Source organism: Platichthys flesus, chromosome 11, assembly GCF_949316205.1.
Source record: "Platichthys flesus chromosome 11, fPlaFle2.1, whole genome shotgun sequence".
NCBI lineage: Eukaryota > Metazoa > Chordata > Actinopteri > Pleuronectiformes > Pleuronectidae > Platichthys > Platichthys flesus.
In genome coordinates, this window is record NC_084955.1 from 5768458 (window position 1) to 5786895 (window position 18438).

The 18438-nt window shown below is 38.6% G+C and overlaps 1 protein-coding gene across 1 annotated transcript; it reads right to left on the reverse strand.

Moving 5' to 3' along the window:
* Positions 1–1737: 1737 nt before the first annotated feature.
* Positions 1738–15583, reverse strand: LOC133965152 (proline-rich transmembrane protein 1-like). The gene is made up of 3 exons (XM_062399562.1): positions 15246–15583; positions 13788–14015; positions 1738–2909 (listed from the first exon to the last, which is right to left on the reverse strand). The coding sequence occupies exons 1-3, from the start codon at positions 15417–15419 to the stop codon at positions 2754–2756; spliced, it is 558 nt and encodes a 185-aa protein (XP_062255546.1). The 5' UTR covers positions 15420–15583; the 3' UTR covers positions 1738–2753.
* Positions 15584–18438: the final 2855 nt, after the last annotated feature.

Below are 18438 nucleotides of genomic sequence, written 5' to 3' on the forward strand. Positions count from 1 at the left end.
TTTTTGATATTTGTGTGGTCTAAATGGTTAAATACATATAACTGTTCAGTAGATAATCAGCTTTAGGTTTATCAATATATTCCTGTAAACCAAATTAATCAGCTTGAATCTTTTTAGCCACATGGTGTCAGAACAATGACATGTTTTGGTGTGTTGTCGTTCTCTTATTTACATCATATCTCTTGAGGGTAAATTCCAGTTAGGCTCAGTGAAGACCACAGGGTTGTTTTAGGTATTGGGCCTTTTAGATAGTAAGTGATTTGTGTGCTCTCAGAAGTTATGAATTATTCAGAGTCCAGACATCAGTGTCAATTCTTAAGTGCTTGAAAAAAAAAGAGGAGATTCGAGTGGGTTCTACAGAAACGGTTGGGTGTGATTCCCCCGACCACTGGAATTCACTTCCCGCACCTCGATTACAACTTTCACAATTTAACAAATGCATGCGTTTCTTGTACTGAATCACTCGAAGGGTAACATAATTTATTTTGCTGTTTTAAAAAACAATTGACAAGTTTTTGCCATCTGCATGTATTTTCATATGTTCAATAAAGTGTAGACTATGCATAGATACAAAATCTTCTGGTTTGTCTTCACCTGATGTTCAAGAGTGGACACACTAACATGAACACCTACATACTTCAATTTTATGCATTATGATATAGTAAATATCATATCTACCTAACGTTAGTTTTGCACGAAACATTTCACAGGAATGACACGTTTAACTTATAAGAGTTTGCAGCTTTTATTTAATACAATTGCCTTTTTGTCCACTGGGGGCAGCAGAGTGTATACACTGCTTACAATTAGCCATTCCTACTTACAGGAAATCTCCCGATGACGTCAGTATTCAGTGGAAAAACACTTCAGTAACCTGAGTCTGATCCCCATCTCGAGCAGCCACACAACAGAAATGTCAGCACACACTTACTGTTGACTGTAGAGGGAAATAAAGAGATGTTTTTCATTTTTTACATTTTGCGTGCCACACCGTCTAATCAGTCAGTTCCTTTAGTTCATATGGGAAAGGTTTCAGTGCCACACCTGGGAAAACGGTTGAGAGCAGCCTATCCTAACAGGCTACGAAGATAAAAAGAAACACTAACTAAAACTGGAGTTACTGCAAATTGACCCCCCACACACACACAAACCCCTTATTCCCATTTTTGATGTGGGAATTGATGGGAAACCCAAAAAGAAAACATAATTAATGGTAGACGATGTGGCTGTATAGAATCCTGTGGAGGATTAGGACGGCATTAGGAGAAAGATAATGGTGCCATTATTCAGTGCGAGTGTTTTTCTTCCAAATTCTTGCAGCTCATCCAATTGTGTCTGATGAATCAGTGCAGGTCAGAGGACTTCAACGGTATGTGTGAGTGTGTGTGTGCCGGAGATCATATGTCACGTTGGATTTTTGCAAAGGGAAATCCTGAAGATAGAGTCGGCACAATGAGAATGAAGGATTTGATAGAAAAGGCAAGTCAGAAATTACAACGTAACTTGAAGACGAGGAAGGAGAAGAGGGGTCTGGGGAAAAGGAGTGAGCAGGGTGAGAGAGGAAGAGTGTGATGGATATATTTCTTCAGGGCCTGTTCTTTACAGGAAGTCATGTGAGCGAGCCTGTTCTCTGACACGCACTTTCCCAGCAGCACCATAAATGCTCTGACGTATTGTGAGAAACCTTGTTAGGATCTGGCACTGCTCATCATCACAACAGACCACGGCACAAGGGAATGTTTCTCTCAACATACTTCACTTTTATTTATAAGGAAATCTGGTACAAAGTAAAATCTTTATTTCAGCTATGGTTAAGAAAAGCACAAACAGACATTGGTTGACAAAACAATACTAAACCAGTGAGACTTAACAAACCACAACTTTCAAACACAGAACCACAGCCCCTGATATACAAACTGGTCGTGTCCGCCAAGTTTCTGCTGATATTGAGAGAAGCTGTGAGTTCCTGTTCATTTGGAATAAAGAGGAGGCCTTTCCTGTGTGGTGTGCACATTAAGCTCAGAGACTATCTGATGAGACACAGACATTATTATTATAACCCATTTTCTTCACTTGATCAGGGTGAGCTTCAAACCCCTCCTTTTTTGAGTGATTTTTAAGGCATTACTTTGCTCGTTTCTTTTTGCGATTCTAGCAGAGCAGACTTCTAAGTGGGTTAAAGGGTGTTAGTGCATATTTACAGCCAACAAATAATTTGAAAAGGCAGGAGTGCCCCCCCCCCCGTCACACAACCAGACAAATCTCTTTAAAACCGCACCATGAATAAACATTTGCAATTTGAACACAAAATGTAAAACTTTCTTTGAATGAAACATGAAGTCTGCATGTGTGAAAGAGCAACATGGAACCGAGACACAAATTTGGGACATTAAAGTGTAAGAATGACCAAATAGCATATTTTTTAGATGTGTGATAACAGAAAGTTTGTGATTAAACAAATCACAAACAAAAAGAATTGTCGATGGAATGTGAATACAGTAAAGCTGAAGTGGTTACTCTGCATTGTTGGAACGTAATGACAACGTAATTAAAATGTAAAATGCTTCTGAGGTCTCTTTAAAACAAATGGCCAATTACAACAACAAAAAAATCTGAAACTCTTCAAAAGATTATCTTCAAATCATGTTAGCAAATATAAGCCCTTTCTGATGGTCATGTTCCAGACGTGGTTCGACAACCTGGTGTAGACTGATTATGGGGACAAGAAATATGGGAACAAATTTCAAGCTGATTTAATGGGCGATGACAGTCGCAATAACCACCAGGTAGACAGCCATGAGGATGACAACCGCAAGACCGAGTCCCAGGCCCACATGGTTCAGTGTTCGGGCCAACCTGCTGCTCCGCTCCGCTGCAAGCTGGTCACCGGAGTGGTTGGCTTCACGAGTCTGTGGGGGAGAGCAAATATTTAAAACGTAAATGACTGAGGTAGATATAACAAAATATTTTTTAAACCTTATGTTCACAGATGTAAAGATTAGATTGCTGTACCACAAATGAACATAATATAATCAAAGTAGTTTTGATAGGGCCTCATCTGCAGAGCAACGACGTCATATGATTCATTGTTTTGCAACATCGCTACAATAATAATGTTAATGATGCAACAGCCAGAACAGAGTTAGCTTAGCAATAAGATTCAGACGGAACAGGAGGAGGACATGTTAAGCCGGGCTCTGTCCAAAGGTAACAAGTCTCTCTGGTTTTGTATAAATTGTATATATGTGTGTGTGTGTGTATATATATATATATATACACACACACACACATTCACCGGCCACTTTATTAGGCACACATGCTCAATTGCTTGTTAACACAAATAGCTAATCAGCCAATCACATGGCAGCAACTCAATGCATTGAGGAATCTAGACGTGGTGAAGACGACTTTCTGAAGTTCAAACCGAGCATCAGGGATTTAAGGGACTTTGAACGTGGCATGGTTCTTGGTGCCAGACTGACTGGTCTGAGTATTTCAAAACCTGATGATCTACTGGGATTGTCACCAAATTTGGAAAATAGAAGATTGGAAAAACGTGGCCTGGTCTGATGAGTCTTGATTTCAGCTGCGACATTCAGATGATAGGGTCAGAATTTGGCATAAACATGAAAGCATGGATCCATGGTGGTTTAATGGTATGGAGTTTTTTTCTTGGCACACTTTTGGCCCCATAGTACCAATTGAGCATTGTTTAAACGCTACGCATTGTTGAATCTATGCTATGAAGAATTAAGGCAGTTCTGAAGGCAAAAGGGGGTCCAACCCGGTACTATCAAGTACTAGTTACATCCACTTCAAGGGCCTTCTTTTTTTTTTTACTTTAACAAATGTTCACTAATAACTTTTACTCAATATACCTATCATCAAATGTAACTATAAACTCCCACCCCTCAAATTGGGCAAAATTTATGCAATGTCCCCTCTTATTCTCCTCCTAGATAGCGATGGGGCCCTATATTTGTGAGAAGATCGCAGAGAGAGCATAAGTGAAAAGAGCTGATGAAAGAGGATGGAACAAATTTCAAAAGCCTGCAGAGTCTCTCTCACACACAGTGAGACATACCGCCTCCCCTGAAAACAAAATCATGGTGTCAAAGCGTCAAGCCTGTTGGTTTGACATGGTGAAATTAAAGGCTGGACATCCCCAGTTCACAGCTCTTTACTTTGCTTCACAAAATCATAATTCAGTTACATCAGATAAAAGAAACAGCTGCTTAGAGCGCTTTTCAGAAAGCATCCTTGGAATTTAGATTGTGTGAACCACACTGAGGCCACACTTTAATATAAAATTGTGATGTGATGGCTGATGTCTACAAACAACTGTTAGCTAGCTTTAGCTCCCTGGCAAGGACACAATAAATAGCTTATTACATACCCATAGCTCACTCGAATTCCACGGCCTGACTTCTCTTTAACAAACAAACCACTCAGATCAGTGAGCAGAGTACTTCTTCAGTCTGCCTCTCTCTTAGATGAGATCTCTCCGAATTCCCTAAGATAGCCTGACTCAGTTTAAGTACAGCTCCACATTGACTTAAACCAGGGATGTCGAAACTTTTTATCCCGTGGGCCACATACAGAAACAAATACGACCACTCATGCCGCCACTACCCCTCGCGCTGGAGTGGACTGCTGACAATCGCATTGCTCAGGGAGGCGGCGTGGCGGCCTTAACTGAGAAGAACATTACATTACATTTCATTTAGCTGACGCTTTTATCCAAAGCGACTTATAATAAGTGCATTCAAGGCTATAAACCCAGAACAACAGGAATAAAGACTGTACAAGTTCTTAAAAATTAGAGCAAAACTATAATTCTAAAAAAATTTTTAATGGATGGCGGCCCGCAGATGGCCCGCGGATCGTAGTTTGGACACCCCTGACTTAAATGATCTCAATGACTAAATGTGGCTCATTGGTCATTGTTCCTCTTCAGACATAATAAAACAACAGAAAAAAACAAAACATGCTTCCATACTGCTCATGCGGTGTCATCCTTGTGTCCACAAGCCCCGACATACATATTTGCCTCGAAACAAGGTCAGTTACACCGTGTTTTATCCCTAACGGTTCAGCAGAAGTGACCAAGCTAGTGGAAGTAAGCATTTACGACGGTCCATGAATGCACCTAGAGGCAAGTTTTCTGTTTTATTACCTCTGAAGAAGCACTTCATCTCCAGCAGTGTTTTGTGGACTCAAACACTTCAACCAGCCTTCCATCAGCAGAGGTGTGAGTGATAACGAGTGAATTTTCTTTGTATTTCTGGATGAACTATCCCTTTAATTTAAGACGATAGCTGGTGTTAAACCTGCAGCCCCCTCACTTGAGTGTGGATACTTGTCACTTCATCTGGTTTGTTTTTAACACACAAGGGTTACTGTTTTTGCAGTGGGGGCAGGCCAGCTGATTCCAGAGGGAATCTAACACAAAGCAATCCCTTCACTCTACTAGCCCTAATAACTTCGGATTAGTGTTGTCGTTTATTGTTGTGAAGTAAGCGCAGGCCAGCGTGGGAGTTAGGAGGGAGCGTAGCGTAAACCTTGTTTATTGGTTTGTTGTGATATTTCCCTGCTTTTTTTTGTGTCCTGGCAGGCCGCAGCAGAAACACTTACATCACTACGTCTCAGGGACGCAGAAACACAATCTCAGTGCAGCTTATATTAACCTAATCAGGCTCTGGTTCACACACAAAAAAAAAGATATGGCTGTTGAGTTCTGGTCGGGCTGTATTTTTTCCTTTTCGAGCCTGAACAGAAAACTCTACCCCTCACCAACTGTGTAACTTTCCAGGTTTCCAAGCACCCATGAAAACAACAACTACACAAAAATGTATTAAAAAAATTTGCAGTTCAAAGACTTGACACCTCAACCAAACATTCCATCATTCCTAACCTTCACTCCCACGATGGGATTCAGCTTGGGGCCTGTATCTGATTGGCTGACGGCAAGGTCAACACTGGCAATGCATTCCACTCGGTGACATTGATCTGTGTACCTCTGGTTGACACACATGTACCTGTTTTTACACTAAAGACCTTTACACACCGAGTTCTGTGGATATTTTTTCACTCACATGGTGGTGGCTGTTGTTGTTTGTCCATGGCTAAACAGACGTAGCCTCAAAGCTGCTGCCAGTTTCAAGGGAAGCCTGCCTTTATAATGTGAGCTCGGATATTTTACTTCAAAGGGCCACTAGGTAGGTCTTTAAAATGCCACATCTGGGATTTATTACAGTCTGACTTCCCGGGGGGAAGCCCACCCAGGGGTACAAGGGTACAAGCTTGTGTCTGGTGCTTGCCCCCAAGAGAGAAAAAAGACACGCCTGAGAAACTGGAAATGCAGATACACTGACCATCACAGATCAGCGTCATAGTGATTCATTGCGAGGTAGCTAGAGTGGATTGCCTATGTTGATTTAAAGCTGGACGGATCAATAGACTATTTAATTTAAATGCAGTGTGCTTAAGCTCTCTCTTTCCACTTGTTTGTAGTTCAAGAGGGAACTGTTTTTAGTGACAAATCTCTGATACCCGCTATACACCATCTACCAGTATTGAATGTCACATCGTCAAATTGTTAACAACTAGCGAGTGGACATAGTGGAGCATTCAGCAGCCAATTTATTGGGATGTAAATGTATTAAGTCCATGTCTCCAAATGAATGCTAGGGTTGTTAAATTTCTGCTAAAATATTAGCTAAACTATTAGCCATCACATAAAATGTATATGAAGTTTATTACAGTCAGCTGGACTGCACAATAAATTGAAACCCTAACCCCATCAATAGGTTCAATATATATATATGTATAAAACCCTAACCCCTAACCCCCATATATACATTGGCGAAGTATGCCATATAAAAGGTTTAAAAACACAGCATTCACACAGGAGAAAAGATCGGTCCCTAAATTTAAAAGAGATAACATGATTTATTGTGATAACTATCGAATGATGTGAAAATATTTATCTGGATATCATTTTAGGCCATATTGTCCAGCCCTTATAAGTATTGAGTATTAGTTGCTTGCAGTAGTCAAATTACAAAAAAATGTAACAAAATAAAAGCAGTCAGTTAGTTCATTAGTCTTATTGACCTAGAGAAAATCCAGTTGAACAAATATTTGCATTCAATGTGGTCACAGCTACAGAATGCGTTTATTCAGTCTTTCCTAATGCATTTGACTGTAAGACAGATTTCATTCAGTTATATCTAAAATACATATTTCTTGTCTTAGGATCAATTAGGATCGGCGATCTTTGCTTTATACAATATTTAACTTGCATGTTATCGTGTTATGTCCATTTACATCCTTTATGACCCTCTGTGATGCCGAATTCTCCACGAGCTTTCTGCCATTTTGACTGGCAGGCAACAGGTGTCTGTCCTCACATAATTCTCTGCAGCTAAGTGGATTAACACACACAACTCTATCCACTGGGACTCGGATTCCTAAAACACATGTTCTAATGGTATCATTTGGACTTGTGATGACGAGAGATGAGAAGTTCTGATTTAAGTGTTCAATCTTGTCATCCAGGTGGGATAAAGAAATCCCATCAGTTTGCTAGTGAGAAATTTAAATAAATCTGCTGAGTGAAAATTTGATAATCAACATGTTTTGCTCTTTCAGGTTAATGAGGAGCTCTCACATGTTCCTTCATGGCAAAGCAGCAGTTAGATGTGATCAGTGTCAACAGCTTATTTTATATATAGCTGCCTTGTGGGGGTAGATTTTTAGGTGCGGACTTTATTTAATAACTTAATTTACATTTCCAATTTGTTTAACAAGCTTCAATCATTTGCAAGAACAACACAAGCCTAGGTATGTACCGATTATCTAAATACTACCCTTACAGTATCTACTGCTACTAATACTACTACTGTATCTATATTTGTCTATATGTGTTATCAATCCATGTGTACTTGTAAAGCTTGATAATTGGATTGTGTATTTTTGTGCTGCACTTTTTAATGAATTCATTTTACATATGTTTTTATTTCACTTTTATTCTAACATGGACCTTTTTTCTGACCAACTGCTAAACCAACTAAAGAAATGAATTGAAAACAGTATGTGTTTAGTTTTTCAAAAACGTTCAACATTTGCACATCTAATTGAATTAGGGACAGAGTAAAACCCTTTGGCTCTGCAGGCTTCTTTTCAGTCTTTCAAATAATGCAAGATGATCTGTCCTCATATGATCCAAATAGAGCCCAACGTCAGCAAGATATCTTTTATGCAGCTAAATTAAACAGTAAATCATTTGTTTTCCTGTTTTGAACCGATAATGTCTGAGCTTATCAATTATGTGATCTCAAATAATTTAACCTAGATTTAGCAACTAGTGACATGTAGGGTTGCAGTAAGCAGTAGTTGAAAATTATTTATTATAAGTAAAACACATTTTTATTCCGCCCCTACACCTCAAGGATGTGTTAAATTAACACATTATATTATATTATGTTATACTGCATTGCATTGATTATTGCAATCTGACACCGTTCAATGTCTTGCATTTCACTTTTTATATCTTTTATCTATTATATATCTTTTATTTAGATATGTTTATGTCTAAATAAATGTTGCTTTGTATAAATATTAGAAAAAGGGAGTAAACAGTAAATAGTGAGTAAATATATATTGTTTCTTTTTATTGCTTTTATTATGTGTGTTGTATTTATTGTGTTTGTATGTTTTTATGTTCTCTGTTCATTGTATGCACCAATAACCAAAGCAAATTCCTTGTAGGTGTAAACCTACTTTGCAATAAATACATTCTCATTCTGATTCTGATTTTTGAATGTGAATAATTTAATTTATAATGTATTATAAGTGATTTCCATGTATTTTGATAAGGAAGTTCTCACTGTTGCAGTAGAGGGGATCTGTTGACAGGAAGTAACCCATTATGACATCACACTGTACAGACCCTTCCAGTTAATGTCTGGAAGTTAATCCACTGTCATAGCGAGCTTAGATGTGACGAAACAAAGAACCGTTTGTTGACGCTGCCATCGAGAGAGGAGTGGCTTGGCCACAGAGCACTGACAAATTCATTGTGTGGACACTTCTTGTGTTCCGCCTTGTAACTCTCCACATCTCATCCTGCATCTAACAGGAGACCAATTCTCATTAACTACACATTTATAGAGTAAAATACTGTTTTACTTAGCAGGAAAGAAAGAATGTGTACATGAAGAGATGGTTTCACGAGAGGCTAAATCCCTGGTCCTTTGTGCTTGAAATGCCACATAGAAGATGTTAAGTGGAACAGATTCAAGCAGTCATCCCTATCTCTCTCCGCCACACCCCGTCTCCTTGTTTGTTATTTCCACTTGATCTCATTCCCGTCTCTGCCTCCTCTTTTATCTAGCTTTCCAGTAATAAACTCTGTGAAAAAATGCAGGAACACACACACAAAAGTTTGAGACACACCCAACCCTAACCATGGCTGTCTCATGAGTGTCCCTTAAACACTTGTCCTTCCAGCTCCCTCTTTGTCCCTCCTGTCTTGCCAAATCTCTCATAAAACAACTCAGGAGAAGAATGAAGTACTTACAAGCACTAACTCCTTTTTGACAATATTCTATTTCAGTTTCTAACTCAATCGAGGCTGTCTATACTGCAAGGCTTATTAGATCCTTGTGACAACATCTATGGCACATGCAATGTAACACATACATGTCCATCACACTTATTGGACTCAACTTTCGTGTTTGCAAGACACACTATTGCAACTGAGGGACGGGCAGAAGGAGGGATAGAGACACGTCTAACTTCCAGGAAGCACACAAGGAAAATGACGGGCGCTGTACAGATCATCAACAAAAACTTCTCAACAGAAGGGAATTCATCTGTTTGTCATTCATGCAGCTACAATATCACAAAGAGTGTGCTCAAAGGAATGCAAATGTTCTGCAGAGAAAAATTATTTGATCTGTGAAATGTTTCCATGTGTGTTTAAGAGCCCTATTCCAATATTTGACCCTACAAGGCAATGTTAAGGTGGAGGCTCTTTGTCGTGTAATGAATTGTCGTCATGAGGTCTGATGCAGGGGAAAGTAACAGATGATTAGGAAGTGACTAATCAAAAGTACACAGGATATGTCCACGGAAAGCAAAGAGGGAAAGGTTACGGCCGATGTTTAAGAGCTGGAGAGGAGGAGAGCAGTCGCCCTGAGGGAGTTATTATTCGGAGATGTGAATCAGCTTTGTAAAATGTTGGATACCAAATTGTTGCAAAACTTCAGAAATGTTATTTGCTGCAGTGAAATTGGATAGGAGTGTTCAGGTTGAGTAACCATGTAGAAAAAAAAGGAAAGCTAGAGAAAGCACACTATCACAGCCGTTAAGTAAATACAGCAAGAGATTAAGTCATACAGGGGTTTTCCATTGGGTTTTACATGAATAGGCTAAAGCTGAATGTAAACCAACCTTTTGAGAGGACATGTTTGATCTCGTCTGTTCGACGGCCATGACTCCATAAGCGAATAAAGATATGGTCTCTGCAGTAAAGCATCAAACAATTCCCTGTGGTGAGCTGCAGAGATACATGCAGCAGTATGCTACTATGTGGGATCTTCATCATGATAACATCACAGGATATGGTATGTTCTAGTCAAGGAAAGGCTTCAGCACAGTTGACACACTGACACGTTTTTTTTGTACTGCCAGAAAGCACAGAGACGACCATTGCCAACACCAACACCAGTACTTTTCAGTTATCATTAAAAATGTTGATGGTTGATGTTTTATGCCCATATTTAAGGTTCAGTACCCGAGTCTCAGAAAAGATAAGCAAAAAGTTAATAAGTTAATAAGTTTTCATAATAAAATATATACACATAAGTTGCTGACAATCTTTACTTGTGTCATTTACTTGTAAAGTGTCTGTAATGGGTGACAAAATAAAAGCACATTTTTTTCTGAAATGCAAGATTTCTGCATCCACCACATAACAAGAATGATGTTCAATTTAAAATTGTTGACAGTGAGCGAGATTTCATTATCTTTTGAATCCCCCCCCGCCCCCCCGAAGACTATAAGACCATCATTAAAACTGAGGCATATTATTGTTATCAGTAACACAGATTGACTGATGTGCACAAATATATTCACAATATGAAAGAAATATCTTTCAGGATCAGATAAGAAGCAGAACACAAGACGCGCACAACCAGGATATCGCAGGTAAAGTGACAGGAACGATCCGGATTCATGATCCAACATCATCCATTACCAACTAAATACATGTCATCGTCGGGTTGTGTGTGAGAAGAGTGACAAGCAGTCAGACAGACGCACACACACACCATCCAAAGGTGAAACGCTGAATACTAACCTAACACAAAAGATTATGCAGGATTATGCTATAATATCATTATATCAGTGGTTTAAAATTATGCACATTTTCTATTTATCTCAATTTTCTGGGATAACATCTTGTCCAACTAAAGTTTTATTGTGACGGGCGTACCATAAAATCTTTAAAATGCACCAAGTGAGATGTTTTCTTGCACAGTTTAAAGCTTTAGTTCTCTGGGCATTTCTTCTTCGTATTCAAGCAAAATTGGTGTTGTACAATTAAATATAATGTGTGTATTTATATGCACATATAAAGCAAAAGCCCTCCCCCTCCGAAAAGCACAGTGCCCCAGTGCCAAACCTCTTGATCTACAGGCCACACTGCAATGAAACCAGAAACCAGACTCCACACACATACAGCTGAAATCTGCAGTGACAGTGGTATCTACCAAATATAGCTCCGTTTAGATACCACACAAATCGACTTCTAATTATAACTTCAGCTCTTGCCTGATTGTTACTTAATAAAGTGTCCACACGTCCATGGTAACAGTGCAAACAGAAACTGCTGGCAGCAAACAGAATCGCCAAAGATGTAAACAACCTTTCGGGAACAATAGTCAGGTTCAGTCCATTTTTGATTATCAGATATCATTCAGTATACTCATAAAAAAGACTTGTGATATAGAAATGTAGATGGTCCTCCTTTAAATATATTTACTGGTTTATATGGGGGGGGGGGGTATATGGGGGGAGGAGTAACCTCACCCAGAGCATGTTGACCAACTCTTGTTTTTGCAAAAGAATCTAAACATACCCAATCACTAGCTTTGCATAGCCTACTTTTTGCAGTTTTTACTTACTGTTTAAAAGTAGCCTAAGTGGTATACATTTCTTAATCTGTCAGTTTGTGTGCAGTTGACAGGGACTAATCAATAATAGGGCACATTTTTATTTATATTCTCTATTGGCTGCCCGGCAGTCATTAAGTTAATGTTGATATTTGAAATAAAACTTGTAAAGCTCTAAGTGAATTTGACTGTGTTGTATTTGAAGGTATGATTCTACTGTTTTCCATGGTCCAGTGTTTATAAAAAATAAAAATAACCAAAAGAAATCACAAGAAATTGTAATATAGTATCGCAATACATATCGTATCGCCACCTAAGTATCGTGATAGTATCGTATCGGGAGGTCCCTGCCGATTCCCGTCCCTAGAAAATACTATTATGGTATTCATATAATCTGATTAGGTTCAGAACAATGCAGTGATTCCGAAGTGTCAATCTACTGTTATTGAACGGAACTGTGAATATGTGTGACATCACTCAGTTGACCTACATGCATCACCAGAGGTGTTTCAAGTCCCACTCTGGGGGTAGTTTTCCACTCTGAGGTTTTAAATCAACCTCATGGAAACAATCAGCCAACTCTTCCTCTCAAACAAGATGTACTTTCTTTACCCCAAAGAATTCCAGTGGGTCACAGAGGAAAAACAAACTCAATAATCAATGTTTTGAACACAAAACAGACCCACAACTGCTTTTATATAAACTGCTGAATTAATTCTAAACTCAAGTGATGAATATGTTACTAGAGAAAACCTTCTATGTCCTCATGAAGCTTTCTGAAGAGTAAATACTACATTCCATGTCTAACTGATAAATTATGTTGCCTAACTTTGGATTGGAGTTTAACAATACAGCAGTCATTCTTTCTATTGCATAATTAGTTTTCTCAATTTTCCCTGGAAAGCAGGAAACATGACCCTGTGATGACAAAAAAATTAAACAAATGTTTGCACAGAAAATGTGCTTGCTTAAATACTACTACAGTCCCCCCTATACACCTTTCACAAAAAGAGGAATCAGATAAATAGATTCAAACTGAGTAAAATAAAGAAATCAAACAGATCAACACAATTATGAAATAATCGATGACAGAGCCCGGGCGAACCTGTGGTTATTAAAAACATGGCTGGGTACATCTGATCTAACACAAGATTAAGGACCACTGAATGTCTATCTCAGCTTTTTGTTGTCAACATGTGCCATCTCTTCCTCACCACCTACTGTACCTAACTCTTGCGTACCCACACAGCATGCACACACGCAAGCCACAAATAACTGAGGCTGTTTCGAAAGTAAAATGGAGGCTGTTTAGGCCAAACCAGTTTTAAATCCAACAGAAACACAAGCGCTCCTGGTGTATCTCTCTCCCCCTCTTCCCCCGACTCGACCCACCCACACTCGGGTCTTATTCTATTGGTGGTTTATTATCCTTACAAGGGAGTTCTGTTTCTTTCCACTGTTGCCAACTGCTTTCTCATAGAGGGAACTGTTTAGTTCCACTATATCATTTTACAAGGGCTCAGCCTTAAAGTGTCTTGAGATAACATATGTTTTGATTTGGTGTTACACACATGAGTATGCATGTGAAGACAAGTGAATCAAACTCACTGAGATAGAGTAGATGAGGGCAGCAATGCCGAGTGGCAGGCAGCAGCACATCAAGGTGAATATGGAGTAACACATGTAGTCGGAGACAGGCTCGGCCAGTGGACTCCGAGTCACGTACACAACAGGCTGGTGTACAGTGACAGTGGACGGGTGTGCTGGGTACTCCTGCATGGGATGTGGCTGATGTCCGTATGCTTGATTCCCATAAGGTGGTGGAGGTCCGAAGCCCTGCAGGTCACAGGCAAGAAACACAATTCCAATAGGGCCGAGCCATAAAACAACATCAATCATTATCGAAACATATTTATCATCAATATTGTTCAATATACGTTATATTGATATATATCTAATAGATAATGCAAGCCCAGTGATGAGTTAAGATAAGGTACCTTTATTTATCCTACAAAGACGGAATTCACAATTGAAACAGCAGCATAACACAGAAGCAACACAAGGGCAAAACATAGTCATATATATCGAGTGCTAAATTGTTACTAATATTTCATGTAAAAGAAGGGGGAAATGAGGAAGGCTTCGAAAGTAAACAATTAAACTGTCTGTCTTGATGAGGAAATAATCCCATCAGATTTGGCAAACATAAAATGACACGTGGTTAAATCAGAGGAAGTGAAACTGAACTGAAAATGTCAGTGTGGGTTTACCAGCACTGTTTAAAACCGCCATCACATCCATTAAAGGACACAACGTTTATTTTCTTTTATTCAGTATTGACATATTAATGTGAAGCTTAGTGGGGAAATAGTAGTGAAAATGGTGGTGTGGTTAGCCTGGCATCAACAGGCCATTAGGTCAATGTTACAGCAATTGTTAAGGATCCTTCCTTTAAACAAACACTATTGATTATCTTTCTATTGTCAAAGTTCACATGTCTGGTTTATGATTTAATGGATTCATTGTTCTGAGAAGTGGCCTCTCCCCCCCCAGTTCCCACAAGGACTGTTTTAAAAAGATAAGATTTGCTGATCCTATGCGGAAGAACTTCACAGCAGCAGAATGAGGTAGACAAAAGTAAAAACAAAACAAAACTAAAATAGGCAAAGAAAGAGAATGTGTACAGAACATACACCTTTCACTACAGATGAAAATACTATTTGTAGAGAAATGTACTTTAAGTAAAATGCAGTGGAACAGGATGATTGCGCACGGATGTATACCATATGTATAAATTATGTAAAAAGAAATATTGAAATAATCATACATATATATCCTTATATAACCTGAGAAGAATATTGGGAGTTATGGTATTCAATATGAATGAGTATGAAAAACGGTATGTGTAATATAGATGGGTATACTTCACTAAAAAGCAGTGTTATTATAGGGGCAAACATATGGAGTAATGTACAAATAACTGTTTAAAGTTATATAGATAGGAATTAGTGCAGAGGACACTAATGTCCAAATGGACATGTTATATTTCGTATTAGGGATGCGTACCTGCGGCTGTGCTGGGTATCCCATGCCGGGCTGAGGCGGGTATCCCATGCCGGGCTGAGGCGGGTAGCCCGGGTAGGGGCTGGCGATGTAGGCCGGAGGGGGCACCTGGCCCATGGGGGACTTCTCACCGCCGTAGTTCATCTCAGGAGCCGTGGGAGATTTACTTGGGTCCATTTTGCAACTGCTGGTTCTCTGTCTTTCAGGAGAAGAAGAAGAAGAATGTTCCCACACGGTCCACGTCTTTTTATTCCGTTTAAAAGGCGTTGGGAGACTAAAGTCCACCGCCGTTAGTTTCCCTCCGTTACGTAGAGTAGCAAGACAAAGTAAGAAGTTTACTCGTGAAGTGAGTCAAGTAACGTACAGAGAACACGTGTTCCTGTCAACACTTTCAAAATAATAGTGAATGGAATTCGGCTTATTATGGTAGGGCTATTTCATTTATAAAACATCTTTATTTATAAACAAGCACTAAGTTAACAATGACAGGAATCATAAACAAACAATTCAAATAACAAAGAAGTAAAATCACGTAGCAGAGGTACTAAGTTTAAATGAGCGATAATACAAAGCAGTTTAAAACAGCTGAATATATCTAAAGTAGCTTGGAGACTTACCATTAGATTGTAATCATTATGTGCGTTTTGTAAGAAAAGAATATAAGCAAATTGTGAATGTATAAGCTCTTATACATTTCATACATATTGAGACCATTTTCAATTTCTTTCTCAGGCTTTTATAAGGAAATTAGACTGGTTTCCGTTCAAATTCTCGCTACTGATGGCGAACTTGATGATCTCCGATTGAAAAAATCAAGAGGGAGGGGCAGCAGGCTGGGGCCTCTCACAAAGGGCCGGCTGGCGAGGCGACCTGAGAAACCACCATAGGAAACCACCATACAACGGATTTAACTGTAACTGCTCCTATATGTGTCAAGTGATCTCACATGAGATCAGATCCACTGACACAAGAGGTCACACTTCGCACTGCAGGTTTACAGAAACATCAAGAATACTTGTCCACGGAGCAATGGGTTGGACTAGTATGAAAACATCGGTGTTCACTAGATGGAGCCAGAGCATTTCTAAACCCCAAACAGCGATCAGGCATCACATGCATACGGAAGTCCTCGGGTCCAGAAGATTACGTTGTTTTTAACTTTCAGGCACAGGTTATGATATGAGATATATTTATTCCTAGAAGAGGTTTGTGTTTTAATAACTCTGGCGCTCACAGCCACAAGAATTGTTCCACAGCATGGAAAAAAACTCGGCCAATAAAGTTTTATTTTCAATTGAGAATTTGACACCATGACATGCTTGTTGCTCTTGCACAGAGACACAGGGTGGTCAGGCATCATTTGCTGAGCACACTTAAGGACAACAGCTCAGTCGATGGGAGGACCGTGTTTCAAACATAATACTTGAGAAATTAACAAACTCTTAAAACCTATAAATGCAATTTAAAAATTGATCTTAATAATGTGTGCGCACAAGATAAAAATATATACTAATTTCTGGGACTTCAGGAGCTCTGTACTTGTACAAACCCTCCACACAAAATGTGATGTTTTGTCACTTCATTATTTTTATCTGAAAAAATAAATAAATAATCCAGCTCCACCTTAAAGGTTCAGTGAGTAAGATTTAGATGAAATGGATCTATTGGCAGAAATTGAATATAAAAAATCGTAGTGATAATTTCACTAGTGTGTTTCATCTAGATTGTATTATTTGTTGTTTTCTTTACCCAGGAATGGGCTCTTTATTTTTAAATACTTTAGGAGTGGGTCCTCTCTATGGAGGCCGCCATGCTTTTTACAGTAGCCCAGACTGGACAAACTAAACACCTTTTGAGTTTTTATGACAACTGACCACAGGTTCTCCTTCATGTTTAGAAGGGGAGAGTGAGGTGACGGGTATTCTGCTGAAACATGCAACTTCACCACTAAATTTTGCACACTGAACCTTTAATGCTCCTTAATGGTTCACTCTTAGTGCTTGATTAGGCCTTCGCACATAGAACATTTAAAATCTGCCACGCTAAAGTTTAATTGATATGAGATTGCATTTGTTCATCTAAATTGTCCGCATCCAGAGCCAGTTGTATATTTATATTTTCTCTTCCTCAGCTTCACCTGCTTCCAGCAGAACTCATCTTCATCATGTATTACAACACCACCTTCTCTGCCTGTCACTGCTTTAACATCACACTGTGTCACCTGCGGCATTTTAACTTTTTCTATAAGGTCAAGAATTCTGAATTGCCCAATTGCTGGTGCATTAATATAATATTACAATTTATATTCACTTCATTAATGTTGTTCTGTCGATTTATATCAATCGTTACACAACTAAAGCTGTTTTAAACCTTTTTTTTTAATTAGATCAGTTATATATTATTTTTGTGGAGCCTGATCAATATTTTGGGGGTTAATGCCAATATTATGGATTAAATATATCAATACCGGTATGTTGGTCATATATGTATATATACAATATATGGCAATGATTCTTAAGATGTTATTATCACTCTTATGAAGAGTCTAAATGGTAGTATACTATAAATATATATATATTCACACATATATAACCAATATTTGTGTCTGAAGTGAGGTGTTTCAGTATATATTCTGTATTTTTACTGAGTAAAATTTGGTTTATATTATTGCCTATTTCATTATCTCATTTTGACGTATCTGCTGTTGAAAAAAACGAATTTCCATGAGGTTTATCTACTTTTATTTTATGCCGACAAAATGGTAGTGAGGCTTGATATTTTTAGTTTTGACCATAAACAACTACCAATAAAAGACAACAAAATTACGTGTATATAGAGCTTAAAATCAAAAACTATGTATGTTGTGTAAAATAGGTTTTCCTACTGGCAGACTTTGAGGCTGATACCTATCTTTGTGATTCAGTGTCATTAGTTCAACATGATTTCATAGTTGGAATGGGCAAGGTCACTGGTTTACTGGGGCATATTGGCTGACCACTTGTAGTGCTACGCAAGAGTCCAATTATGATGTATAGATTGGATATGGCCTGGAATCACTCAACAATGATCAGTTTGAAAAAATCAACTTACCATTGAAAAGTATATTATTAATACAATATCTTAAAAGTGTTCATCAAATTGAAACAAGTCAAGCTTCAAGGGCTCACAGTGAAACACAACACACAGGGACACTGAA

Bases quoted from the DNA above. Each gene is read 5' to 3' on its own strand.
- LOC133965152 (XM_062399562.1), bottom strand. From the start codon at position 15,419: ATGGACCCAAGTAAATCTCCCACGGCTCCTGAGATGAACTACGGCGGT. The intron at 14,016-15,245 runs GTACGCATCCCT...TGTGACCTGCAG, and splicing joins GATACCCAGCACAGCCGCAG to GGCTTCGGACCTCCACCACC. The intron at 2,910-13,787 runs GTGAGTTTGATT...TCTCCCCCACAG, and splicing joins CCCTCATCTACTCTATCTCA to ACTCGTGAAGCCAACCACTC.